Here is a 26617-nt window from a genome sequence, read left to right as displayed (position 1 = left end):
GAGCTTTCTGAGATGCTCTTCCTGGCTTATAAATCCTCAAATTTGGCTCAAATAAAATTTTCCAACTCTTTCTTAGATTGACTGATTAATGTTGTGTCAACAAGAGATAGGAGCATGGCATCATGGAAAGCCAAAGGGTAGAATTTAAACCAAGGCATGACTTATGACATGATGGCCTTGATGTTCTGACAAGGTCCGGGCTGAAAAGATGAACGCATTGGAGACATCAGCATGAAAAGGTTTGGTCAATAGTGAGGATGAAAAACATGGTGTTAAGAGGCATTAAGGAGAAAATAAGTGGTCTGCTCCAGAGAAATCTGGATGAGAAGAAAAGAGAAGTTGGGTTATAGCTTGAGGGATATAGGAGGTCAAAGGATGATGATGATGGTGAAATGCTCTGAGAAGAGACTTCAGTATGTTTTTAGTCTGAAGAAAATCTAGTAGGAAGGTTGAAAACATAGGGGAGAGATGAGATGACACATGGAGGAAACATAGGGGAGGAATATCTCATGCACGGAGGCTGGGGAGGTGGGGGGAGGGTGCTATCACATGATAGCCTCACATTTTTTTTATGATGTAGGAGACAAGGTTCATAGATAATTTGGTCTACCTGAACTAATATCTGCCCAAATCTCCCTATTGCAGGTTCCTTCTTCCTTTTGTCAACAAACAATTCACTCTCCCTTGGACCTGCTATCTGCGTCCTGCAGAAACATTACACTTACGCTATGGGAAGCGGCACCTCAACCCAACATCATTTTGCTTTCCAGAATGCAGAGAAAGGTATGCGCTTCCCACCTTCAGACTAACTGTGGGTACCCCGAAGCCTACATTGCATAGGGAGGGGCTTCTCAGGGTGGGCAGGAAATCGTTACATTTCTCCTCATGCTAACTCTTGAAAATCGGCTTCTCCTCCTTGTAACGTGACCACTAGGATGCTCAGCTGAATGTCTTAGGACTTGATGAACTATATTTAATAGAATTAAAATTTACTCAAGGAGTCAGTGTTGTCCATTGGGGTTTATCCCAAACTACACCTTACAACTGAATGAAATAAGATTGGGCAAAAAGGGGATGAAAGAGCGTTCTAGGTAGAGGGTACAAAGGTCGTGAAGTAGCAAGGAGAGAGACATATTCAAGGAACTGAGTGTTCTGAAGTGAACAAGATGGAGGGTGACATGGCATGAGGCTGCTGAGGTGTGCAGAGCCCACGTCACTCAGGAGCTTGTAGGATTTTAAACTTTATCCTAAAGACAAGAAGAACCACTGAAGAATTCAAAACAGGGAGTTCTAGAATAAGATTTACATACATAAAAGACCCTTCTGGCTTCCATGAAGAAGGGATTGAGACAGGCTGGATGGTGGTGGTAAGAGTAGAAGGAAGAAGATTTATTTATTTATTATTTTTTAAAAATAAATTTATTTAATTTATTTTGACTGCGTTGGATCTTCGTTGCTGCACGCGGGCTTTCTCTAGTTGTGGCGAGCGGGGGCTACTCTTCGTTGTGGTGCGCGGGCTTCTCATTGCGGTGGCTTCTCTTGTTGCGGAGCACGGGCTCTAGGCGCGCAGGCTTCAGTAGTTGCAGCACGTGGGCTCAGGAGTTGTGGCGCATGGGCTCTAGAGCGCAGGCTCAGTAGTTGTGGCACACAGGCTTAGCTGCTCCATGGCATGTGGGATCTTCTCGGACCAGGGCTCGAACCCGTGTCCCCTACATTGGCAGGTGGATTCTTAACTACTGGGCCACCAGGGAAGCCCGGAAGAACAATTTAGAAGCTACTAAAGTCATCTAAGCAGGAGATGAAAATGCCTTGGTCCAGAGTTGGTGGCAGTAGAGATGGAGAGAAGAGGGTGAATTCCAACAATATTCAGGAGGTGGAATTGATAGGATCCACCTGATTACATGTGTGGGGTTGGGGAAAAGGATGGATCAAGAATGACCTCCAGGTTTCTAGCTAGCAAACATGGGCAGATGATAATGCCAATTTCTGACATAAAGATAATGGAGAAGAACCAAGCTCGAGTAGAAGGAAGGTGCTGAGTTTATACACGCTGGGTTTGAGATGCCCATGCAACATGCAGGTGGATGTGCTGAGTAGGCAGTTGCATATTCAGATCTGGATTTTGGAGACGTTGGTGGAGATACATGCATTTGGAAGGCATCAGAGTACGGGTGATTGTTGAAGCCATGGGGGTCACTGAAGTAGCCTAGAGTGACAGTAAAGTCAGGTCGGAGACCAGGGCCTAGGACAGAGCCATGAGGGACTCCAGTACTTATTAAGCATCGGTCGAAGAGGATGAGCCAACGAAAGAGGCCGAGGAGAGGCAACCAGAGATGAAGGAAGAAGCAAGGGAAATAGTGACAGCACCTTGTTTATATAAGCCTAAGCAACTTTATAAGCTCATGGCTTCCTTTCTAGTTTGGCAATAGGTCCCAGGCTCATCTTGCATATTTTTGGCTCCAGACCAGAAATAGCTATTTCTCCCGAGCTTGGGGTGTTCACTACCAGGTTGGTCATTATTTTCTACACCTTTTCAGTGACCAGATCCAGAAAATATGTATTATTTTAATGACCAGTTTATATTTAGGATCACAATATTTTTACTTAACTTTGATATGATATTATATCTATATCTCCTTTCTCTTTAAAAACCCTTTTTTCCCTAATGATACTGATGTGGTATTATTTACTTTGTCCTATAGTGTATAAAAAAGTTTCTGAAAAATAATAACAATACTATTATAACGATATGGTTACTGAAAACTCTTTAAGATTTCTTTGTAGTTCTTTTTGTCCTTTGAGTACATCCACTAGGCATATACAACTTACTGAATTTTCAAATCATTTGAAAGAACTCCTTTCTGTGTGGTTATGCCACTAACTTGTACAGGATTAGATTCACTTGTTTGACTTTTGCTCTTTAGAGATTGATTTTTTTTTTAAATTTTGATTTAACTTTGCTTTATAATTTTATAAAACAGTTATACAATTCCCATTCCAATTATCTGGTGCTGCGTAACAAACGACCCCAAAACTGAGTGGCTTAAGACAATCATTTTATTCCGCTCATGATTTTGTGGGTCAGGAATTTGCAAAGGGCCCAGCTAGATGGCTTGTCTATGATCCTCAGGGCAGCTGGGGCTGGAGGTTCTGCTTCCAGGACGGCTCTTCACCTTGGCCTCTGTCTCCCCACATGGTTGCCTTGTCCTTAGTGGTGGAATTTTAACAGCCAGGTGTATTTGTAACTTTTGCCATAGGATTTAGGCTGCACAAGGCTGAGGAAGAGGAGCCCAAGCATGTAGTATTGCACCGATGGGAAGGGAGGATGGGGTAGAGGTCCTTAAACTAGGCTACAGCCTCACAGCACCCATGTCAATGGAACCCAGGCCCTAGACAGAGGATTGGGAGGGAGAATAAAAGGGAGAAACAAAGGCACTGCCTGGTCTGCCTACCCTGAGCAGCCGAAGAGGTACTGAGGTTAGTATGTCTGGCTGGCAGCACTCGCCTTAAAATGTTTGAGGCAAGGTGTTAGCCAACAACATTTTCACGGAAACTTGATGGTCATGATATTCCTCAGTGATGCCTGCCCTTCAGCACGAGTCAGGATCATTCATGGAGCTTGTTAAACCTGCAGATTCCTGGGTTCCCTGTAGAGATTCTGATGCTGTCGGTCTAGGGTGAGGTGCAGATGTCTGTGTTTCCCATGACTTGTTACTTTAGCTGAGTACCGCTTACTCTGGGCGTTTCATTCACTACTCTGAATGGGGATTTACAGAATTCAATCCTCATCACTTATTATTTCGTGGGTGCCTTTGGGACATACTTAGTGTATGACGTGTTTTCCTCACAGAAAACCAAATTCAGCTTTGCTTAAATTTCTCTCAAGTTCTCTTTTCCCATTCACTGTTGTATCTCATCTCCTCTTAGGGACGTCAGTAGGAATGCCATTAGCTCTCTAATGCAAGCTAGGCGTATTAAATCAATCTGTCTACTGTTCACAAGGTTGACCTAGTGAACCTGCTGGGTTTCCTCTGCAATCCAGCTTTATCCACAAAGGCTCCATTCATCCCTGGTGGCACATTCAGGCCCAGGAGCTTAAGGAGAATCTAGTTACTCACGTGGACAGCTTCCCTCTTCTCTGGCAGCAGTACTTGACTGCAGGTTCTGGAGCTCATAGGAAGAATTCAACCTACCCATGCCATCCTGCAGTACACGATCACCCAGCACAGGTCCTGGCAAAAGGAGAAGCAAAGGCTTCCCTTCGGATTGGATAGTCAGCACAGTCCCGGGTGTATTGTGATGGGGACACAAAGCCACAGGGATAGAAGGAATTTGGGGATATCAAGCACTGACCACCACCTGACATGATAGTATGTAGTGTGTGTGTTTCTTCTCCCCAGTTATCATCTAGTTCATCTCTTTCTCCAGGTGAGGAAACTGAGGCCCAGAAAGTTGACTTGCCTGAGGCCACATCGCTGGTCAGGGCATTTCCAGGCCCAGAACCAGACTCCTGACATCCTGTCTATTGTTGCAGTATCAAAATGTCCTCCCCACCCTCTGACCCCTGCATCATCCCATCCTTTTTTTTTTTTTTTTTTGCATTTGAATGTTTTTTTAACACAATTTTTAAAGGTTACTTTCCATTTACAGTTATTATAAACTATTGCCTATATTTCCCATGTTGTACACTATATCCCTGTAGCTTACTTTATACATAATCGTTTGTACCTCTTACTCCCCTTCCTCTCTATTGCCCCTCCCCCCTTCCCTTTCCCCACTTGGTAACCACTAGTTTGCTCTATCTGTGAGTCTGCTTCTTTTTTGTTATATTCACTAGTTTGTTGTATTGATATGTTTTAGATTCCACATATAAGTGATATCATACAGTATCTGCCTTTCTCTGACTCACTTCACTGAGAATAAGGCAGGCCCTCCAAGTCCATCCGTGTTCCTGCGCATGGCAAAATTGCATTCTTTTTCTATGGCTGAGTAGTACCTGCATCATCCTACTCCTCAAGGATGCTGCAACCTTGCAACCTCCCCAGTTTACATCTCTTTTCTCAGAATCCAACCTTTGCATCTCTACACATATAAATGTTTTCATCAAAAAGTGGGAATTCCAATAGTCCTCCAGTGATTTTAGTATAAGTAATAGGTAAGAATGGAGGAGGGATGGGGGCGGGAATGGGGAAAAGAGCACCCCGGCCAGCAGTGAGGCAAATCCTTCCTACTGGTGGCAAAATATAGTGCTTTCCCTACCATCTTGTCCCCATGTGACAGTGGGAGAGGCACCCCCCCCACCTCCCCCCACAGGCCCAGGGAGTCCCACCTCACAGGCTTGCTTCTCCATCTGTGTCACAGCCTTCAAGGCAGCGGTCCTGATCCAGAGATGGTACCGGCGCTACATGGCCCGTCTGGAGATGAGGCGGCACTGCACCTGGAGCATCTTCCAGTCTATAGAGTATGCTGGGCAGCAAGACCAGGTCAAGGTGCGATGGGATGTGGGATGGGGCCACCTCCAGCTCTGCCTTCCAGGCCCCCCACAGCAGGGCCCAGGTGCCTAGAAGGTGCAGCTGATCTGGACCACTCCTGGGTTCTCTTTCTATCTCTAAAGCCACGTCTTCTTGGGTTTTTCTGCAGCTCCACAATTTCTTCAGCTACCTTGTGGATCACTTCACCCCCAACAATCACAACGAGAGTGAGTATGAACGGCCACATGGCCGGTCCTCCTGTCTCAGGGTCAAAGACATCGGGGTGAGGTGTGGGATGCACAGGGAGGGGAAATGTGAATCTGGTGACAGCCAGGGAATGAGCGAGGAGGCTGACAAATAAATGGTTCTCCTAGAAGCACACCTGGAGACAAAAGTTTGGGTGCAAGGAGTTTATTTGGTAAATACAGGAAACACTGGGAGGTGGGGAGGGAGTGGGGAAGGGATTCAGGAAAGGAGAGGCAGGCAAAAAAGGGTGGGTTACTAAACCTGCAGCGTACCTGGGAAATAGTGCAAAACGCAGCCTGGGAAGTATCCCGTCTGAAGGCAGAGGGAACTGGAGTCTCAACGCCCGAGAGTCATTGGTAGAAGGCTGCTGGGAGGGGCGGACGGGAAGGGTTGTTCACGCAGGTCTGGCCTGCCATGCAGGGCTCTCTGCAGATCCAGGGACAAAGCCCTCAGGCAGAGATGCAGGGGCAGCATTTGGAAATGAATTGCCTGAAAGTCTGAGGCATCTGCCACACTCACTAAGTACACCAGAAATGCCCGTGAACTTTTTTTCCACCGCAGTTTTCACTTTCCTCCTGCTTACCAACCTAGGCCTGTACATTTCTGTACTTTCTAAGGCAATCTTTTAAAATAAAAGTAGAATGGAGGGCTTCCCTGGTGGCGCAGTGGTTGAGAGTCCGCCTGCCGATGCAGGGAACCTGCCGATGCAAGTTCGTGCCCCGGTCCAGGAAGATCCCACATGCCGCGGAGCGGCTGGGCCCGTGAGCCATGGCCACTGAGCCTGCGCGTCCGGAGCCTGTGCTCCGCAACGGGAGAGGCCACAACAGTGAGAGGCCCGCGTACCGCAAAAAAAAAAAAAAAAAAAAAGTAGAATGGAATTGACATAATAACGTCGTAACCTTTCTCCCACCCATTCTAATTTGTCATCACTTTGCCCTTTACTTTCTCCTCTCCTGTGTTGGAGCCGAAGCCAGACTGGCCAGGACCCACTTCAAGTATGGTCCAGGGAATGAATTCTCTATTGCCCGTGCCTGCAGGTCTGATCGTAAGCCGGCCCACCCTTTCTGTCCTGACTAGGGGACTTCCTGAACCGCATGTTCACTGAAGAGAGATCCCCCCAGGACTCCGAGATGGAGAATTGCAGGGACTATGAATCCATCGAGGTACCAGACAGTTACACGGGGCCACGCCTCTCCTTCCCGCTCCTTCCTGACCATGCAACTGCTCTGGTGGAAGCTTTCCGAGTGAAACAAGTAAGCTCCCCCCGGGGGACCTGGGTCACCACCAATTCCACGGAATGTGTAGAAGTAGAGCAGACACAGTGCAGAAGGAATGGCCCTGGATTTAGGGTGTTGGTGTCAGGGATCCGTCAGAGAGATCCACTTGCCCTTTTCTTAGCCAGGACCTTGTGATTATCAGCCAGTTTTTATGTATTGAAAATCCCTCCTCCCCATCACGTAATCTCTATGTTCATTCATCCCACAGATGATTACTGAGCGCTGCTATGTGCAGCTACTCTTCTAGGCACTGAACAGTGAACAAGACAGACACAAATCTCTGCCCTCGTGGGGCTGAGATTTTTAGTGGGGAGACATAATAAATAACAAATGAGTAATATTTATATATTAATATATTAGGTGACAGAGCTACGTCAAAGCATAAACTAAGTTCTAGGTGGGAGAGATAGCAATTTTACAGGGTGGTCTGGGAAGGTGTCACTGAAAAGGTGATTTCTGAGCAAAGGTCAAAGGTGGGGAGAGAGGGTGCTATGTGGACGTCTGGGGAATGCGTTCTAGGCAGAGGGAACAAATGGAAAGGCCCTGAGGCAGGACCTTGCCTGGACTGCTCAGGGACATCAGGAAGGCCGTTGTGGCTGGAGAGGAGGGAACCAGGGAACAGCTATTAGAAGATGGAGACAGAGAGGTGAGTAGGGTGGACTTTCATTCTGAAAGAGAGGGGGAGACAATAAGCGCAGAAATGATATAATCCAGCTTTCCCTTTAATATAATCATTCTGTTTGCCGAATAGAGTACTGGGAGCAAGGGCTGAAGCAGGGAGGCCAGGCAAGAGGCTACTGCAATAGTCTAGGCGAAAGATGATAGTGGCTTGAAACCCGGGTGGTAGAGGTGGGACTGGTGAGAAGTGGTCAGATTCTGGCTCTTATGACAGATTCCAATCCTTCCCCTTTTTCATTTGAAGATTATTCATTGCAGGAAGAGCTGGGACGATTTTCCCAGTAATGTCAGGATCACCGATACCATCGAAATACATGCACTTATTCATACTTTGCTGAGACAGTCCTGTGTTTCTCCCAAGCTCAAGGCAAGCAGGGGTTACACAGAGTAGGTAGGAAAGAGGACATCAGTTCAGTATTTGGGGGATTGATGCAAAGCACAAACAAGGGCACAGATGGGTGAGAAGGAAAGGATCTGTGCATAGGGAGGGTCCCAGGAGCAGTTTACTGGGGTCACTTTTGTGGTCTTGGGGTCATTAAGCAGTAAAGGTGAGGCCCATCTTCCCTCACAAGTATGTGTTGTTTTGTCCCACCCCTCCTCTTCCTCCTAGTAGAGGCTCCATGCTCGCTATGTCTTGAATCTTTTGTATGAAGCCAGGAAACATCTGGTACAACTACCAAACATCAACCGGGTCTCCACTTGTTACAGCGAGGAAATCACAGTATGTGGTAAGAGCCAGTCAGAAACGGCTTTTCACGAATCAGAAAACTCTGCCTGTGGTCAGGGAGGGGCAGGAGGGCAGGAGGGGACTCGATGGCCACTCGGGCAGGCCGGGTTCACGCCTTCACACTGATTACATTTACATATTTACTCCACAGTTATTTAAGGTAGGGGTGGTGCAGTGAAGGAGAACTGTGGGGTGAGGGGGCCCAGCCTCTGCTTTGTTTTTTCCCAGAGATTCAGATTTGGCCCCAAATTCCTCCTCTCCATTCAGAACAAAATCCTAGCAAATACCCAGACCTTCCCTTGTTAGAAGACGGTTTACTTACTTACTGGACTTGAAAAGGCCTAAATGCCTAGCAAATTATTCCTTCCATCCACATTTATTCGTCTTCCAGAGAGAAATCCTATTGCTGACAATCTTCTCCATCTCCTTATGTTTTCAGTGATGTTTTAATAACCATTATAGACTGATGCCCCACACTTGAACTTAGGGGAGACGGTGATACACCAGGGATTGTAAACGGGCAGCCTGCAGTATGTCTCGTCTGCCTCAGAATGTTCTTAAATTTCTAACATTAGCTTCCAACGTTTGAAAATTGGAGGATTTCATATTAAAATCCAGATTTCCAACTTCTTAAAATCTTGTAACACTGACCCGTGAGTAACAGCTTCTTGTTTTAGGTGGGGCAAAAATCTCTCTAGTTCTCATCCAGGTTTTCAGCCCTGCACTATTCTGTCCCATTTTTGCTTCAGTGAAAACGTAAGTCATTTACTGTTCATGGTAATCGCACAGGAGAAATATCGTGCTTTCTGCTTTCAATATTAACTATCCCTGCAACAAGGGAAGTTAATATTTATCCCTATGTTATATATGGAAAAATGAGTAAGCATAAGTTTGTCAGGCGTTCCTGGGTATTTTCCTTTTATTTAAATTGAGATATAACTGACATAATACTGTATTAGTTGTAGGTATACACTGGGTGTTTTCCTTTTTATAATAAAAAATTAGAAACAATGGTGAAGACCAATCAAAACTGACGTTTTTCTGTCTTTATTAGGAGATTTACACGGCCAGTTGGATGACTTAATCTTTATATTTTATAAGGTATGAACGCTCAAATTATGTTCCTGTCTTGCTCTGAGGTTTAATTTAGAAGTTCAAATACAGTCTCCATTAAAGAAATGCTTAAGTTATTACTTGGATTTTAAAATATTTTAGAAAAATATTTGCTACTATGTAGCAAATGTGTAATGTAAAAGTCATCACTGCATTATATCCTAGTGTATTTTTGTAAACTGTTTAAAAAATACAAAATCTAAGGTTAATAAAGAGAAGGAATCATTATTTGGAAAAAAGAAAATCAATTACTAAATAGAGAAATTGTTTATTATCAAAGCAACCAAAAGCTATTTTCATATCTATTTTTAGTTATCAAATACAGAGCATTTAACAAGCTATATAAATATTCTATTAATGTAATTAACACAAAGCAGTTTCTGATGTATTGTCTTGTTAAATCCTGAGAAATCTATGGCAGCTGTTGTTATTATTGCTAGTTAAGGACAGAGTGGCCATAACTTAAAACGGGGCTTGGAATTACAAGTTCAGTGCCCTTTGCACAGACCACCTGGCAACAGTGTGGCTTTGGATAACGCGTTTATTTCGATGAGCATGTCATAACCTCAGCCTGGCTAGAAAGGAAATACGAGACTAATACAAAATATTTCCAATATTCCCATCTTTTACTGACATTTCATGTTTGGAAGAGAGCCAGACAGCACAGAATTGGCTTTCAGGCCTGACATGACTGTCAGATACACATTGGCTTGACCCAATTTCCTATTCCCTTCCTTCCACTGCCTCTTCTCGGACTTCTCTCCTTATTGGGAAGAACGGCCTCCCGTCACCAGAGCGGGCCTATGTGTTCAACGGCGACTTTGTGGATCGAGGGAAGGATTCAGTAGAGATCCTGATGGTTCTTTTTGCCTTCATGTTGGTTTACCCAAAAGAGTTCCATCTCAACCGAGGAAACCATGAGGACCATATGGTGAACTTACGGTACGAAGCAAAACATGACTGGGGATTTGATCCTTACTTGTGATTGTAAAGTTATTTTGCCAGAGCTTCTTATTTGTTAGATGCCTTTTTAAAGGAGTCTTCCAATCTTATAAAGTGGAATACACAACATATACCATTTTAAAAGATTTTTTAAAAATGTATACAATATCCTACTGTTCTGATAAAACCATTACATTTGTTTTCACATAGCCACACACTTTATCATATAAACAATAAGGGTTCACTATAGAAAAAGTAGAAAATATAGATAAGCAAAAGAAAATGAAAATATCCCACATCTCTACCCACAGATAATGGTATGATTTTAAACATTTTGGCATTACTTCTCAGTGTCTTTTCCATATATTTAAGTAGATGCATCTAGAGTATGCATTTTTATAAAAATGCAAGCATGCTATAACTAATACCACTAAATCTAAAATCTGTTTCTGCTTCTAACTCTAGATATGGTTTCACAAAGGAAGTGATGCATAAATATAAGGTACGCTGCCTTTAAAAAGCAAAAGCTTCTCTTAGTTCAGATAAGTTGAGTAAATTATCTGAAACTTAATATCATATTAATGTCATTTTTTTAGACACACGGCAAGAAAATACTAAAACTACTGCAAGATGTGTTCTGCTGGCTTCCGCTGGCCACGCTGGTTGATGAGAAAGTCCTGATTCTTCATGGTGGAGTGTCAGACATGACTGACTTGGAGTTCTTGGCTAAACTAGACAGACACAAGGTACTGACTGAGTGCTAAAATAATGCAGATTTCACTATAATGCCAGGTGTCACTGCCAACATAAAACAAACGTCGTCTTGACTCCATGCTGACTCCAGTTGACTAAGAAAGCCATTCAATCTCTGAACGGAGGATTGGGAGTCCACAGCTGGTGCAAGCGTGCTGTGAGTCCACAGCTGGTGCAAGCATGCTGTGATCGGTTAATGTTTGCCGTGGACGTGACGGTAGGGCGTGGCAGCTAGTGCCATGTTTGCCATTCCTGATCTAGGTAATTCTAATCACTACCCCTCCATCACTCCACCTGATGTGCCTCCATTTCCTAAATACTTCAGATCATCTTCAGTTAAACTCAAAGGTATATTGAGGGCCTACTACGTGCAGGGAGGATGCTATTGGCAGATACAAAGATGAAGATCAATTGCAGTTCAACTCAACAACCATGTTTTAATTGCTTACTCTATGCAAGGGAAGTGCTAGCAGAAATACAAAAATAACCAGAGATGGTACTTGCCTTAAAGGAACTTACAGTAACCAGCAGGGGGAGGGTGAGGATGAAAGACACAGTACATTATACTGCCATATGAATAGGTCTCGATTTTCTGTTTCATTTTGGAAGTGGAAAACTAGAAAGCAAAGATTCTAGGGAGTTCCCTAGTGGTCTAGTGGTTAGGATTCGGTGCTTTCACTGCTATGGCCCGGGTTCAATCCCTGGTCTGGGAACTGAGATCCCGCAAGCTGCACGGTGTGGCCAAAAAAAAAGCAAAGGTTCTGTTTCCTTTTAATCGTAGACTCTTACACTTGAATGGTATCTTCCTATAGCCTCTCTCCTCCACTGCCCATCCACACAGGAATCCCAGCTATGACATCCTTGACAACAGTAGCCTGAGCAGTTCCAAAGACAGAGAAGTCATTACACACAAGCCAGTCTACTTTGGGCAACGCTAATCGGTATAAAAGTATTTTATGAGACATAAATGAAAGAGTGTTTCATTTATGAAACCTGGGTTTGCATCTGGGAACATGCACTTCTTGGCCGGTGTGGCACCTTTGTTTACTAGATTGTCCAGGGACCAAGGCTTCTTAGGTCTTGTTCCCTGCCATCCTTAGCGTGTCATCCCTGCGCCCTCATCTGCACAGCTTGCCACCACATCTGTGTTCCAGGCAATACAATAGAAGAATGAATCTCCTACCCTTTAAAGACATAATGAAGACGTTGCATACATCTCTTCTGCTCTCATCCCTTTGGTCAGAATGTAGTGTCAATACATTCCTGTAGGCAGGATACGGTGGCTCCATTAATCTCTGTGGGACCAGCTTAACTTGAGGGTGACGGATCCCTGGCTTAATCCCTTCAACTTCACCAGGGAGTGGGTCATGAGTAGCACCTCATAAGGTCCAGTCCAGCAAGGATGGAGATGGCCTCCTGGATGTTTATTCTTCCAAGATTTCAGCAGGACCCCGTCTCCAGGACAAAAGTGGCACAGGTGAACATCTGCAGGAAACATTAACCTGCTAGAAGCAAACTCATATAGAGCAGTTAGAGTAGCTGCCAATGATTCTACACACCTGAAATTATCTACGTTCCTTAATTTGAATTCCTTCTGGATCTCAAACCATTTCTGGAACAATGGCAGGGTCTCTCAGACAACATTTCATAGTTGGCTCAACTGGAGCCTGCTTGTAGGGTCTACCTTCACTCAAAGCAGGGCAACTGGTGAGGCTTTATCCCAGGTTAAATTAATCTGACAAAGTTTAGTTACATGATTCCTCTTTTCCTCATCATTCCTCATCACAAAAGAGTATGATTCCGCTTTTCCGGTTTGCAAGTAGATTGGGGTCGCCAAGAAGCATGTACTTTCCAACAAAGGTTTAAGACTCTAGATACTTTTTGAGTTATTCTTGCTATAAAGGCCCCTCCATTGTTACTCTGAATGAACACAGGTAACCCAAACCTAGGAATTATTTCTTTTAGGAGAGCTTTCACAACCTCAGGCTTTTTTCAGACCAGCAAGGAAATGCTTCTACCCAGCCAGTGAAAGTGTCCACAAATACTAATAAGCACCTAAGGTTTCCAGTGGCTCTTGGCATCACAGTGAAGATCTTCTCCCAGTCCAGTACCTGGAGTCCGAACTCCTTTGATTAATGGCAGTGGCCCAGTTTTAGGATTATTTTTAGCACATGCCATGCATTTCTGTATCACCTTTTGAATTGTCCTTTGCATGTTTGGTCCTGTAAGGAATTTCTAAATCCACTAGAGGGTGGCATCTCTCCCACAGTGGGTACTCTGGTGTGTATAACGTATTACATCTCCCATAAGGCATTCAGGTACAAGGATCTCGCTACGTCTGTTATAAACCCACCCTTCCTAGAGTCAGGATCCTGAGAATGGCCAGGACTCCAATCAGATCCCCATTCATTGGCCTTAAGTCTTCAGGAAAATACTTTGGATAGCATCTTGTCAGATCCACATCAGGGGATCAGGGCCAACATTGGGGATCTAGGGTGTTTTAGTCCTGGCTGCTAGCTTTGCTGCTTGATCTGCTAGATTATTCCCTTGAGCAGTCAGACAATCTGATTTCTGATGTCCTCGACAGTGGACATTCATTCTTTTGGCTCCATGACAGCTTCTAATAAGGTTAAAATTTCTTTGGTATAAAAGTCTATTTATACCAATTTCCTTCTTCCCTGCAGTTCACATCCTCTCTCTCTCCAAATGGCCCCAGCATGGACCACCAAGAAAGTATATTTTAGAATCAGTGAAAATAGTTACTCTCTTATCTTTACCTGTATGGGGGGGGGCTCTCATCAGGGCTATAAGTTCCACCTTTTGTGAGGAGGTACGTGGGGGAAGGGCTTCTGCTTCCAGTGTCTTTGGGATGACTTACCACTGCACACCCAGCTTTGCATTGTTCCTGGTCCATAAAGCTGCTTCCATCCGTGAACATCTCCAGGAGTGGGTCCTCCAGTGGTTGGTCCATCAGGTCTAGATGGCTGGAATAGCCCTGTGCAATTATCTGAATAGGCTCTTCAATATTAGTTGGGAACAAAGTGGCAGGATTCAAGGTGGAGACTGCTTTCAGAGTAACATTAGGATTATCCAATAATATAGCCTGATATTTTCCTCATCTTCCTGAAGTTAACCAATATCCTCCCTTCTGTTCTAGGAGGAGAAGTGCCCAGTGACGGGTATGCACAGTGGTAGGTTGTTTTAGTGTAAATTTCTCTGCTTCTCGTAAAAGGTCACAGGTAGCTGCTATAGCCCAAAGACAAAGTGGCCATCCCTTAGTAACTGTATCTAACTGCTTTGAGAAATATGCAACAGGCCTCCTTATGCTGCCCAGTTTCCGAGTCAGGATTCCAAGGCTGATTCCTTGTCTCTCATGAACAAATAAGTCAGAGGGCTTTCTGATGTTATCTGGAAGACCTAAAGCCAGGGCCGTTAGCAGTTTTTCTTTGATAACCTGGAATGCCTTACGGCATTTCCCTAGTCCAGTCTTGAGATCCACTGTCTCCTCCTTTAAGACCTTCCTAAAGGGGTTTTGCAATGAGTCCAAAGTTGGGGATCCAAATGAGGCAGAACCCAGCCATTCCTGGGAATCCCTGCAGTTGTCTCTCGGCAGTGGGAACGGCAACCCTGACTAGAGCTTCCTCTGTCAGGGGGCAAGTCTCTCTGCACTTGTGAGAGTTCAAAACCCAAATATTTGACAGAGGGCAGAAAATGTGTGCCTTTTTCTTGGACACATTATAGCCTCATTCAACCAAAAATTCAAAGTCAAAACCGTATTCTGGTCTGAGGTGTCCTTTGTCTTACTAGCAATCAGAATATTATCCCCATACTGCATCAAGGCTCCCTCAGTTAGTTGAGGGTCCCTCAGATCTTTTGCCAGGATTTCTCCAAATATTGTGGGGGAATTTTTTTTTTTTTTGGCCATGCTGCACGTCATGCAGGATCTTAGTTCCCCGACCAGGGATCAAACCCGCGCCCCCTGCAGTGGAAGCACGGAGTCTTAACCACTGGACCGCCAGGGAAGTCCCTTCTGGGGGAATTTTTAAATCCCTGAAGAAGTACTATCCAATGGTACTGTTAACTTTTGTATCTAGATCTTACTATTCAAAAGCTAACAACTCTTGGGATTCAAAACTCATGGGTATACAGAAAAAACGGACTCCTTCAACTCTAATGCAGTACACCAACAAAAATCTCTGGACAAAGTAGTGAGCAGAATATATGGGTTAGGGACTACTGGATGAATATCTTCTACGATTTGATTAATTGCTCTTAAGTTGTGCACAAACCGATATTCATCTCTGCCTGGTTTCTAGACCAATAAAATTGGAGTATTATAAGGTGACGGCATGGGCGTATTACATCATGTTCAAGGAGGGCCAGTAACGGGTTGCATTCCACACTTTACCTGCTCCTTTAACGATTACTGCTTTAAGTTTGGAATTTTTGCCCCAGAGTGAAGTCTAACCTGTCTAGGCTTAGCCATCGTTGCTCTCCCTGGCCTCCCATCTGCCCATACCTCACTCTGCAGACTCACTTCCTGCAGTATCTCATCCAGAATCGTTGCTAGCTGTCCTCTTTAAGGTCAGAGCAATAAAGCCTGCAGTGCGCAAGCCTGTTCTGGTGATACTTTAATACCCATTCGTCCAGGTGTAAAGGTAACCTTGGCAGTAAATTTAGTTGGTAAATCTCATCCCAGAAGGAGAATGGGGTATTCAGGCATGTATAGAAAGCTATACTTCAGATGGGTTTTCCCCATCTGGCAGTCTAGCAGCAGGAGAAAAGACTCTTTCAAGATTTCTCCAGACACCCCAGTTACTAAAACACAATCTCAGAAGCAAGTTTAGAAAGCTGGGTATTTAAAAACCAAGGGAGTGGCCCCAAACTGCTCAGAAAACCTGAAAGTTGATTTCCCACCCTCATCATCACTGGGGACTCTGTAGGAGAGATATTGATGGATTTTGACAGGATTTAAAGGAAACCCTGGGCCCCATCATTCTTGGTCACTCATTCTCAGTTCGGGCATCTGGTGTGCCACTTGTTGTTTACCTTCTTCAAGAGTCTTATTTAGGATGGGACACTCTTTTCCAGTGTCACTGGAGGGGTTCCACTATGGGGTGCTCCATTTGAGTGGAAGCTTGGGGCCGCCTAACTTTCGCTGAGTCCCTTGTGTGGGTCCTTGAATTGATCCAGCTCTTGCCTGTGTTAAGGCAGCCGCCAGCAGAATGGACTGTCATTTCCGTCTCTGCTGTTCCCTTTTCTCCCGAACCTGGTCTCTACCATTAAAAAAAGGCAATTTCAACAAGCTGAGACATAGGCATCCCTAAAGCCCCTTCCACCTTTTGCAGTTTCTTCTGTATATTGGGGGTGCTCTGGCCAATAAAAGTTGCTCTTCATTGCTCTTCGCAATGAAGAATGAAATCTCAGTAACGTTCAAGTTTTGGCCTATCCCCAGCATTCACATCCCAATTAGGATCCACTGTTGGTACAGCTACGCATGCTGCAGCCCGTACCCGGTTGCCAGGGGTTTCAGTATGAAGCCAATATGCCTCCTCCCTAGCTTTATCCAGCACCATTCTAGTTGTCCAGTTCTTCTGAAATGAGGAAGGTATTTAACACAGTTTGAACATCTGCCCAGGTTGGGCTGTGAGTTGCAAACATCGATGAAAAAAGATTTTCCATTCCCTTTGGGTCATCTCTCTAAAGTTGGCATACTCTTCTGATTAAATACATCTAAAGCTGAAAAGGGGGAGTGGACCCAGATCAGTCCCATTGGCTGCCCGGTCTCAGCATTCACACCCACAACCGGGACTTACCCCAGATATTGCCCCACCTGAGCTTGGGTAGCTCCCTGGCCAAACTGAGTACCCTGATCTGTACGCAGTATGAGAGGGGAAGACCGTTCCTGTTTCTGGATCTAACGGGGGTGGGGAGGTAGGGGTGGGGACGAACCTGAGTCTGTGACTCAGGCGCTGGCAATGAAAGAACAGCAGCACCATCATATAAGGGTGGGGGAGGAGCAGTCGAAGCGGCGTTCGACTGAATTAATAGCAAGTCATCTTCCTTTTCATTAGAATCAAGCAAAACAGGTTTCTTTGTCTTCCCTTCCTGTTGGACCATAATCTTACAATAACATATCAATATTCTGACACAATAACATAAAAGACCATACATAAATTATTTCACCTTATTTTTCTTCCCATTTACAAAATCTAGTTGCAAAATTGTAATTCAAGGATCCACTCAGACCGTTTTGCTCCAGGGTCTTGAGGATATTGTGGCCATGCAGTGTTACCAAAAAAAAACCCCCATAAAAACAAAAAACCTTTTCTATGAATTTATAACTGAAAGTCTCCCAGTTTTGGAGAATGTTGCCTAGAGGGCTGCAAGGGGGAACTGAATTAATATTTCCCCTTTTGAAGAGGCTTTGCTTCCAGGTGGTCACAGCAGTGAAATTTTTCCAAGGGTCCTTGCTACAGTCACCAAGAAGTTGAATCCCCAATTGCCAATCCTTAGCCACTTAAGACAATCGGCCATAGGTGGACATGGACAAAACAAGACCAAAACAAAACCAAAAACCAGAGCCCCGGGCCTTTAACCCAGGTGTGGAGGTCAGAACTGCCAAACAATCTAGGCACAGGTGCATTTCTTTAACAAGGTTACTCACCCAAAGACGTCTTCCAACCCCAAATCCCCAAAACTGTCTCCTTGCTGCAAAACTGAGCACTGAAGGTCAGCAGCACCTCACCAGGGAAACCCAGAGGATGGTCCCTGGAAAACACGGGCAAGGGAGCTGCTTGGACTCACCCACAGGCTCTCATACTGCGAGGGGCCAACCAACCACAGCCAAAAGGTCCGTCTGGACTTACCTCCTGGCTGGCTTGCCATATTTGTTCCCAAACTAGGTTCCTTTTGCCCTAGCATAGCAGCCAAAATGCCGAGACACTGAGGTTTACAGCAAAGAGAGGGTTTATTGACAAGGCAGCCAAGTGAGAGGGAGAACAAATCTCAAATCTGCCTCCCTGAAGGCAAGGTGCTCAATGGATTTATAGGAGAAAGCAGCAGGGCATCTGAGGTGTGAGGAGTGTGGGGAAAGGTGATTAGAAAAAGGTGCAGTCATCATGGTTCTGGGCGGGTGTAACCAGGCTACACAGGCCTCTCCACCTTCAAAAGGGCACTCATAGTACCCTAGTGCATGCCTAGTTGAAGGGTCAGTGGTCCCCTCCAGTCTTAATCAGCTCAGCTCGAACTAGACGCAGCTGATTCCAAGTTCCCGGAAAACAACACAGGCAAGCGTCTTATTTAGGCTGTGTACTGCTTGGAGGACACTCAAGTCTTCTGTAGCAACAATTAAAACAACCTTGATTAGCGAAGGCAGGTTATAGGTGGAATGGATTTAACTAATGATTACCCACAGTTTCAGAAAATTGGAGAAGCAGGGGCTCTGGAGTCAGATATCTTGATTCAGTCCTGGTGCAGTCTTAGTATCTCTGTGCCTCAATTTTCTCACCTGTACTATAAGTAAGGATGCTGTCTCATAGGGAGGTGAGGGCTAATCAATGAATTCATGCAAAACTATGAAGATGACATCTCATAGGGGTGTGAGGCCTAATCAATGAATTCCTATAAAGGGCCAAGGATAGCACCTATTTGGAAAAGGCTCAATACATATTAAAACTATTATTCCCCTTAAGAATAAAAGTTAGGGGTGCCTCTTTCTAAAATAAATTTATTTTATTTATTTATTTTTGGCTGCGTTGGGTCTTCATTGCTGTGTGGGAACTTTCTCTAGTTGCGGCAAGCGGGGGCTACTCTTCATTGTGGTGCACGGTCTTCTCATTGTCGTGACTTCTCTGGTTGCAGAGCACGGGCTCTAGGCACGCAGGCTCAGTAGTTGTGGCTCACGGGCTTAGTTGCTCCGCGGAATGTGGGATCTTCCCGGGCGAGGGATTGAACCTGTGTCCCCCGCATTGGCAGGTGGATTCTTAACCACTGCGCCACCAGGGAAGTCCTAGGGATGCCTCTTGAAGCAGATAACATCCTTATAAAGTTACCTGAGGATCGTAAGGGCGGGACTGATAGACTGGCCCTCGGCTGTGAGTTGGCAAGAAGACAGTTGAGGAGAGAAGGAGGTGGTTATGAGTCCACTCACATTTTGTGGACTTTCCCTCTCTACGCCCAGGGCTGGAACTGCCTAGGAAGTAATTAGCGCTTGTCCAACGTTAGAGAAGAACCTCTGTTCTGTTCTCTTCCACCTGGATCCCTCTTCAAACGTCAGTCAGCTACCGCCGAGCCACTCTGAGTGTCCGTCTGTGTTCCCGCCCACAGTCAGTCTACACCAGGACGTGGCTTTCTTGTACATCAGCCCTTAGACCTATTTGCAGAAAGTTCTTGCTCCTTGATTACACATTTGCACAGAATTCCTCTTGTGAACCAGACCTTTATCTTGATGTCCTTGTGGAACATTGTGGCCCCCAGTCTTCACGGTGGCACTCAGGCATCCCGGGAATGGCTGCTCTCTCCCTTTGGCTGGATGCCCCAGCTCTGCTCTGTGGCCTGAGCCCTCTCTTTCTCATGATCAAGAATTCTTCCTGCTCGTATCCTCTACGTTGTTGGCTTGGTCCCAGTACCATAATGACTCTGAGGCAGTGAGAGGGACCACACTCAGTCCCTTTGGCAAGAAGAGTATCTTCCCGATTAGGTCCAGGCTGAAAAGAGGTCCTCCCTTCCCCTCCCTTGTCCTTCCTCAGCAGACAAGATAGCACTTCCTGTAAACTGCCAGTAAGTGCTGTCTCTCCCACAGTAAGCATCAAGTTTTTCCCATTCCAACATTTCTCAGCCATAGGCTGCATTCCTTCTCCTTTGTTTTTGCGTCTGTGGAACAACACGAAAGTCGATAAGGGCTCTCCTTCCTGAGAGGTGCCCTTTCCCATCCTTGTCTAAAAATCACTAGGTTCCTAGAAACAATGACCTAGGTTAGCATTTTCCAATGATCTGTGGTGGAGGACCAGGTTTCATAAATGTCTAATTTGTCACAGATCGATACTTTTGTAAAATACAATAAATGTGAACGACTAGAAAACTGAAATACAAACAAAAAATATAAGCCCAGTGATTACATGCTTGAATGACAGCCGTATCAAATTGCTATAAAAGCTTCTAAAGGCTTACTCCTAGTTCTCTGCTGACCTTGTCACTGCCGGGACAATCCGTGGAGCCCAATGTGGGGACCACTGACTTGATGCCAAAGTGCTGCTCAAAAAGGACCAACCGGGGCTTCCCTGGTGGCGCAGTGGTTGGGAGTCCGCCTGCCGATGCAGGGGACGCGGGTTCGTGCCCCGGTCCAGGAAGATCCCACATGCCGCGGAGCGGCTGGGCCCGTGAGCCATGGCCGCTGAGCCTGCGCATCCGGAGCCTGTGCTCCACAACGGGAGAGGCCGCAACAGTGAGAGGCACCAACCGTTTCACTGAAGCATCTGTTATCTTCTCTGGACATTTTTAGATTGTTTCCACCATGAGGTGCAAAACGAGAAAGGAGCATAAGAAACAGGCGGAGGAGAAGGGAAAAGCCAACCAGACGAGCTCTGCCGGGACACCCTCCCCGTGGTTCCTCCCCCAAAGCCACTCTCTCCCCACCTCACCCCTCCGCCCCAGCACCCAGAAGGCCCACAGAGCCGGGCGCTCCTCCAGCGTCCCCTGCGGGGTCCCCCTGGACCCCAAGGAGCTCTCCCATCGGGTGCGGCACTCCGTGGACCTGGAGCTGGAGAGGTGTCGGCAGCAAGCGGGCTTCCCAGTGATCAAGGAGAAGGAGGAACCCTTGCCCTCGGCATCCGAAGCGGACCCGGAAGCTGAGGGGCGGCGGGAGCCCACTCAGGAGGAGTGGAGGCAGGTGGGTGTGGCCGGCGCTGCTCTCTGCAGTTTGGCTGCCTTCGGGAAAGAGCAAGGATTTCAGAAAAACCGAACGAATCTCCTCCTTGCATGTAAATTCAGAGTGGGCTTTTTTTTGCCCCTCTTTCTCTCCCTCCCTGGGGTTAGAACACCCCAGAAGGATATTGGTATTTGCCTAATGACTCCTACTTTGGAGTTTTATAAAGGATGGGAAGATGTAGTAGGTGGGCTGTATTGTCTGAGTGAACTTGGTTTAGTGACCTAGCATCACTGGGCTGAGAAGGTCAGCCACCATTTATAGAATGCTATTTTACATATATCTGACATCTATCAGTTGGCTGCTGTGGCTCAAGGCCAGAAGGGCTGCATCGGCTGCTTCTGTCTTCCGTTTTCAGGCAAATAAAGGCTTTTCCAGAATCTTCAGAACTGCACCCCATGGCCACCCCTCGCTGCAAGGGAGAGTGCGAAAGCAAGTATTTAGCCAGGCACGTTGCCATGCCAAATACCCCAGGAAGAGTTCTGTTAGCTAGGAAGGAGGAGGACGGACATTGAGTAGGCGCGCACAGTGCTTGCCGAAATAGATGACTCTGGCAGCCAAATGGGGGCTACTTCCCAGGGCCAAGACCTTGGCAGGGAGACCTGTAATCCAGGTGGGAGATTCTGCTGCCGGTGATCTTGTGTAGTAGTGCTAATAGGACTACCTGAACTCATTGGTGTTCAACCATTTTCGACCCACGAAAAATGGCAGCGTCTCATGCCTCATTCAATAAAGAAAAGGAGAGAATTCAGAATTGCTGATGGACTGGGTGGAGGGTGGTGAGAAAGAGGAGGAATCGCAGGTGACTCTGAGGCTACAAACCTCCAAGAGAGAGATGGTGAGTCTGGGTTACATTCTCCCTGAGTTATCGATCTGGACCTCAACATCGACTTAGAACTGAAACTTTAAAATGCAAGTCTCTCCTTTTGCAAAATACGCCTTTTCTCTCTAGGTGGTGGATATACTGTGGAGTGACCCCATGGCTCAGGAGGGCTGCAAGGCCAACACCATTCGAGGAGGTGGCTGTTATTTTGGGCCTAACGTGACAGAACGGTTGCTACAGAAATACAACCTGCAATTCCTGATCCGCTCGCACGAGTGCAAACCCGAGGGCTATGAGTTCTGCCACAGTCGCAAGGTGGGCAGGCCTCTGCCATCATGCAAGAGTGGTCCGGTCCATTTTGCCCTTCCAGGACATGGATGAGCTAAGGCTCTCAGCTCTTCACTATCAGCTGTGCCTCGCAGTTGTTATCCACTTGCTATCCACCTGCCCAAAGTAACTAGGTCCTTTACAGTCATTTATCCTTGACTTTTGTAGCCTCTTTAAAACCCCAAGTTTGATTGAGGCCACCACCTACCAATACCCTGAGAGGAAAGTGAGGGGCAGATATGGTCCCATTTCATGGATGGAAATATGGCCCAGTGTTTTCCCAGCCACATCTCTATTCTTTGTCACATTGCTTACTGTCACAGGTCTCAAAGTACACTACAGGGTAACAGGATCTCTGCACTGAGCCCCAGGCAGGCATTCAGGATTGTTTGTCTCCTCAGGAGCGCAATTAACATCCTGTCTAAATCTTTGGGCATCTCCAAATCCTACAATGTTTGCTTAGCCTAATGCCCAGAAATACCAACTCTACAGGAGAATTACAGGTTTCCACGTTGAGGAAAACAGTTTGACGTCAACTAATGTAAGAAATGTTTAACAGGAATGTTAAACAGGTGTATAAGTTTCTTTATTGCAGGACTTCTGAGAGCCTTTAATTTCCTCTATTCATTGTAAATCTCCAAGAAGAGATAACAGTGTCTAGCATTTCCCATTGTCTTGACAATGGAAATTTTTTTCACAGAACATCTCAGCAGGCCCAACACTCCAAAGGAAACTCTGCTGTGAGGCCTCGCACCACCTTTAATAACGGATCTGCCTGCTAGTTGTAATGGGCATCCCAGTTAATCAGACCTAGGTTGCCTCTGAGTCGAACCAAATGAAGTGTTTTCTATGACCCCTGCTATTTTTGATTGGGATAAAAATGTGAAGAAAACATGTTGTGGACGTCCTATCAGAATTCAAGTTTTTATTACTTGAGTCATAACTCCTGCCCTACTAGCATTGATGATAAAAAAAATAATAAAACGAAACAAAAAAAACATAGACGAGATCAAGAAGGAACAGCCACCCCTGAAATTGGGTTGGGCCCTGTAGGGTTGAGGGTGAGGAGTTCTTCAGTGAACCTGAATGCTCGTCTCTTTCCTGTTTTTTCATTTAGGTGTTAACCATCTTTTCTGCCTCCAACTACTACGAAGTTGGCAGTAACAGAGGAGCCTATGTCAAACTAGGGCCGGCCTTGACCCCGCACATTGTGCAGTTTCAAGCTAACAAGGCAACCCACACGCTTACCATGAGGCAAAGGCAAGACTTTTCAATGAATGATTTTCAGAAAGACAGAATTACAGTGTTTGTGGAAACTTTGAAGTGCAAATGTCATTACATTTATCCAAATTCTAAGTCAGAGTTCAAAATTTAGCTGTGTCAGCAGTAGGACCTGGAATAGACATTACAACAGGGCCTCTTCTTTCTCCTCCATATACTCTAAAATCTCCACCTACCCATCATTAATGGAAGGGACAAATTTGCTTCCTGCAGAAATTATTCTCCGTGGGTATGTCTTGGGTGAAATCTATATACCAGGCCACTAAATCTTTCCAGGGTCACTCTTCCTTTTTCTTTCATCCTTAAAGCGTTTGTGTTACCTGGTCAACCACAGACAAAGGTTCTTTCACTATCTAGGGGTTTAGCAGATGGATTTCAATGCACACATTTGTTAACAATGCTCCTTTCTTCCTGGGAAGAGCGCATATAATATTACTTAAATGCTTTCTGTTGAGATGATTCTGAGTTCTAATCTTAGTTGAGAGCTTACTATACACTAAGTGTTATTGTAAAGAATTTACATATTGTTTCACAATGAGCTTATAAAATACACAGCATTACTAATTTCAGTTTTATAGATGAGATCATTAAGGAACAGAGGTTAAATCAGTGGCCGTTGGCCACACAGCTAGTAAATGGTGAAAGTAAGCCTTGACCCAGACAGTCTTATTTCAGAACCCACATACTTAACAACTCTACAGTGCTGTTGCCCACTGAGAAGCTGGCCCTGGAGTATATAAGCTGCTGAAAGATACAGTTGCAGTGCTGCTGAACAGGCTTCTTTAATTATCAGCCAAACTAAATTAGAAATCAAAACAAAGTCAGCATAGGGACTTCCCCGGCAGCACAGTGGTTAAGAATCTGCCTACCAATGCAGGGGACATGGGTTCAATCCCTGGTCTGGGAAGATCCCACATGCCGCGGCGCAACTAAGCCTGTGCGCCGCAACTACTGAGCCCACGCACCACAACTGCTGAAGCCTGCGCGTCTACAGCCCGTGCTCCGCAACAAGAGAAGCCACCGCAATGAGAAGCCCGCGCAACGCAACGAAGAGTGGCCCCCACTCGCTGCAACTAGAGAAAGTCCGTGCGCAGCAACAAAGACCCAACACAGCCAAAAATAAATAAAATTTTTTTAAAGTGAAATAATGTAATTTTTTTTAAAGTCAGCATAAATCTAGTGGGAAAAGAATACAGGAATATTTAATATCTGCCTTGTATGAGTGCCATAAAAGTGCATTATTTTAAATCACTCGAGTTATTAAATACTCAAGAGTTACTAAACACTCAAGTTTTACACATTCAGAGCCAGCATCACTCAAAAAGAAGTATTATGTGAAAATTTAAGCTCACCAAATGATAGTGAAACCTACTATGCTACAGAATCATCTCTGGAGCTTTATAAAAAAAATCATTTATTGGAGCCTCATCCCATCCCTCCCAAATTAGAATCTCCAGGGGTGGGCCCCAGGAACCTGGAATACCATGATTCCATGTGATTTAGATGTTCCCACCGCAAAAGGAATCACTGTGGGGAACCCTATAAATAACATGTTTTAATACCAGAATTAAAGAACACTCACCTTTTAAAAATATTCACTGATTGCATTAAAGCAAGTACAACATCCCCTAATTTATGCAGAAGTCAATTGTCTAACAATTCCAACTATTTGGACCACAATAGAGAACTAAGAAGTAAAGAGGAAAATGTCTCTGATAACCATAATGGATGTCTCAGTGTCCATCAACTCAAGATCAAGTGTTTTTCCTAGAGGAACCCTCATTCAGAATCCATTTATTTTTGGTTTAAACCCATGTCTCATGATAATAGTTTAGCCATCCTGGAGTCCACTTGTCAAGATTGATTTCTGGCCCTACCCCTTACTAGCTATGGGACCTCGGGCTAGTTACTTACGCTGTAATAGGCATAATAGTTGTACCTACCTCAGCGGGTGTTGGAGGATTAATCAGATGATCCATGCAGAGCTCAACATGCGCTGCTTGACGTAGGGACAGAAAGCCTTGTGCATCCAGGCAGCTCTCAAGGCCATTGCTATACTCCATCCCTGCATGATAACCATCAATGAGCACAGTTTACCAGAAATAGTTTAAATGCTTTTCAAACCAGTGGTTCTTAAACTTTTAGGGGGTCCCATACTTCTTTTAGCCTCTGATAAGACAACAAACTCACCAGAAAAAGCGTATACGCTCACATACCCATGAAATCTGAGATGAATTTTAGGCAGCTCATACTTTTCTGAGGGTTTATGGAGACCATTATGCTAAGTACCTTAAATTTCAAGGAAGACTTTCATCAAACATGATTAAAATGGGGATTTTTGGTTTGTGTTTTGGCCTTTTTCTTACTTTTAGCACTTGAAAAGATAGGTTATCTGGTCATCATTTATAGAATGGCTGCTTCCTCAATGACATAGGACAAAGTACATATTTACCTTTTATCTCTTTTTATATTCTTGTTTATTCAACTACAGATATTTATTGAACACATTTTAGGCCAGTACCATGCCCAGCATTACTCTGTTGACCCAGTAAGCATAAGAAAACTAACTTAGTGATACTTTGTTATTCATAAATCCTGCCCTGTGACTGTTTAATGTAATAATAAATTACAAGGAAAGCATATGATTATGATAACAGATACCATTTGATGAGTGCTTTCTATGTGCCGGGCTTTCTTCTAAGTGCTTTACATGAATTTACTTATTTAATCTTCACAATAATCCTGTGAGTTAGGTACCATTTTTGTCACTATTTTGCAGATGGAGAAAATGAGGTACAGTATAATTAGATAACTTTACCACAAAGGTGGTGTTTCTCTAGAACTTCTGCTCTAACCACTGTCCTACACTGGGAAGGACAGCAGCCTCCCCCAGACAGATCCTATCTGTGCACAGCAGGGCAAAGCAGGAGAGCATTGGGGAGAAAAAAGAGACAAGCTCTTTGAAGGTTGAGACATTAAGAAAGAGAGAGGAGAAACTTAGTAAAAATCCAAGACTATTTACTCTATACTAATGTTTTAAAATGTTCCTTTTCA

At 45.0% G+C, this 26617-nt stretch overlaps 1 protein-coding gene across 1 annotated transcript; it reads left to right on the top strand.

The window, feature by feature from the left end:
• The first annotated feature begins 601 nt into the window (after positions 1-601).
• Positions 602-26548, top strand: LOC137223823 (serine/threonine-protein phosphatase with EF-hands 2-like). Its single transcript, XM_067736295.1, has 12 exons — positions 602-783; positions 5362-5489; positions 5641-5698; positions 6795-6970; positions 8286-8400; positions 9454-9500; positions 10288-10454; positions 10920-10956; positions 11051-11200; positions 20710-21096; positions 22085-22270; positions 23400-26548. The coding sequence occupies exons 1-12, from the start codon at positions 729-731 to the stop codon at positions 23655-23657; spliced, it is 1764 nt and encodes a 587-aa protein (XP_067592396.1). The 5' UTR covers positions 602-728; the 3' UTR covers positions 23658-26548.
• The last annotated feature ends 69 nt before the right edge of the window (positions 26549-26617 follow it).

Source organism: Pseudorca crassidens, chromosome 4, assembly GCF_039906515.1.
Source record: "Pseudorca crassidens isolate mPseCra1 chromosome 4, mPseCra1.hap1, whole genome shotgun sequence".
NCBI classification, from domain to species: Eukaryota; Metazoa; Chordata; class Mammalia; order Artiodactyla; family Delphinidae; genus Pseudorca; species Pseudorca crassidens.
The sequence above is the reverse complement of the archived record's forward strand: the minus strand, read 5'-3'. Positions and strand labels throughout refer to the sequence as shown.

Coding starts and splice junctions, on each gene's coding strand:
- LOC137223823 (XM_067736295.1), top strand. CDS start 729: ATGGGAAGCGGCACCTCAACCCAACATCATTTTGCTTTCCAGAATGCA. Junction 8,401..9,453: donor CGAGGAAATCACAGTATGTG/GTAAGAGCCAGT, acceptor TGTCTTTATTAG/GAGATTTACACGGCCAGTTG. Junction 11,201..20,709: donor CTAAACTAGACAGACACAAG/GTACTGACTGAG, acceptor GGACATTTTTAG/ATTGTTTCCACCATGAGGTG.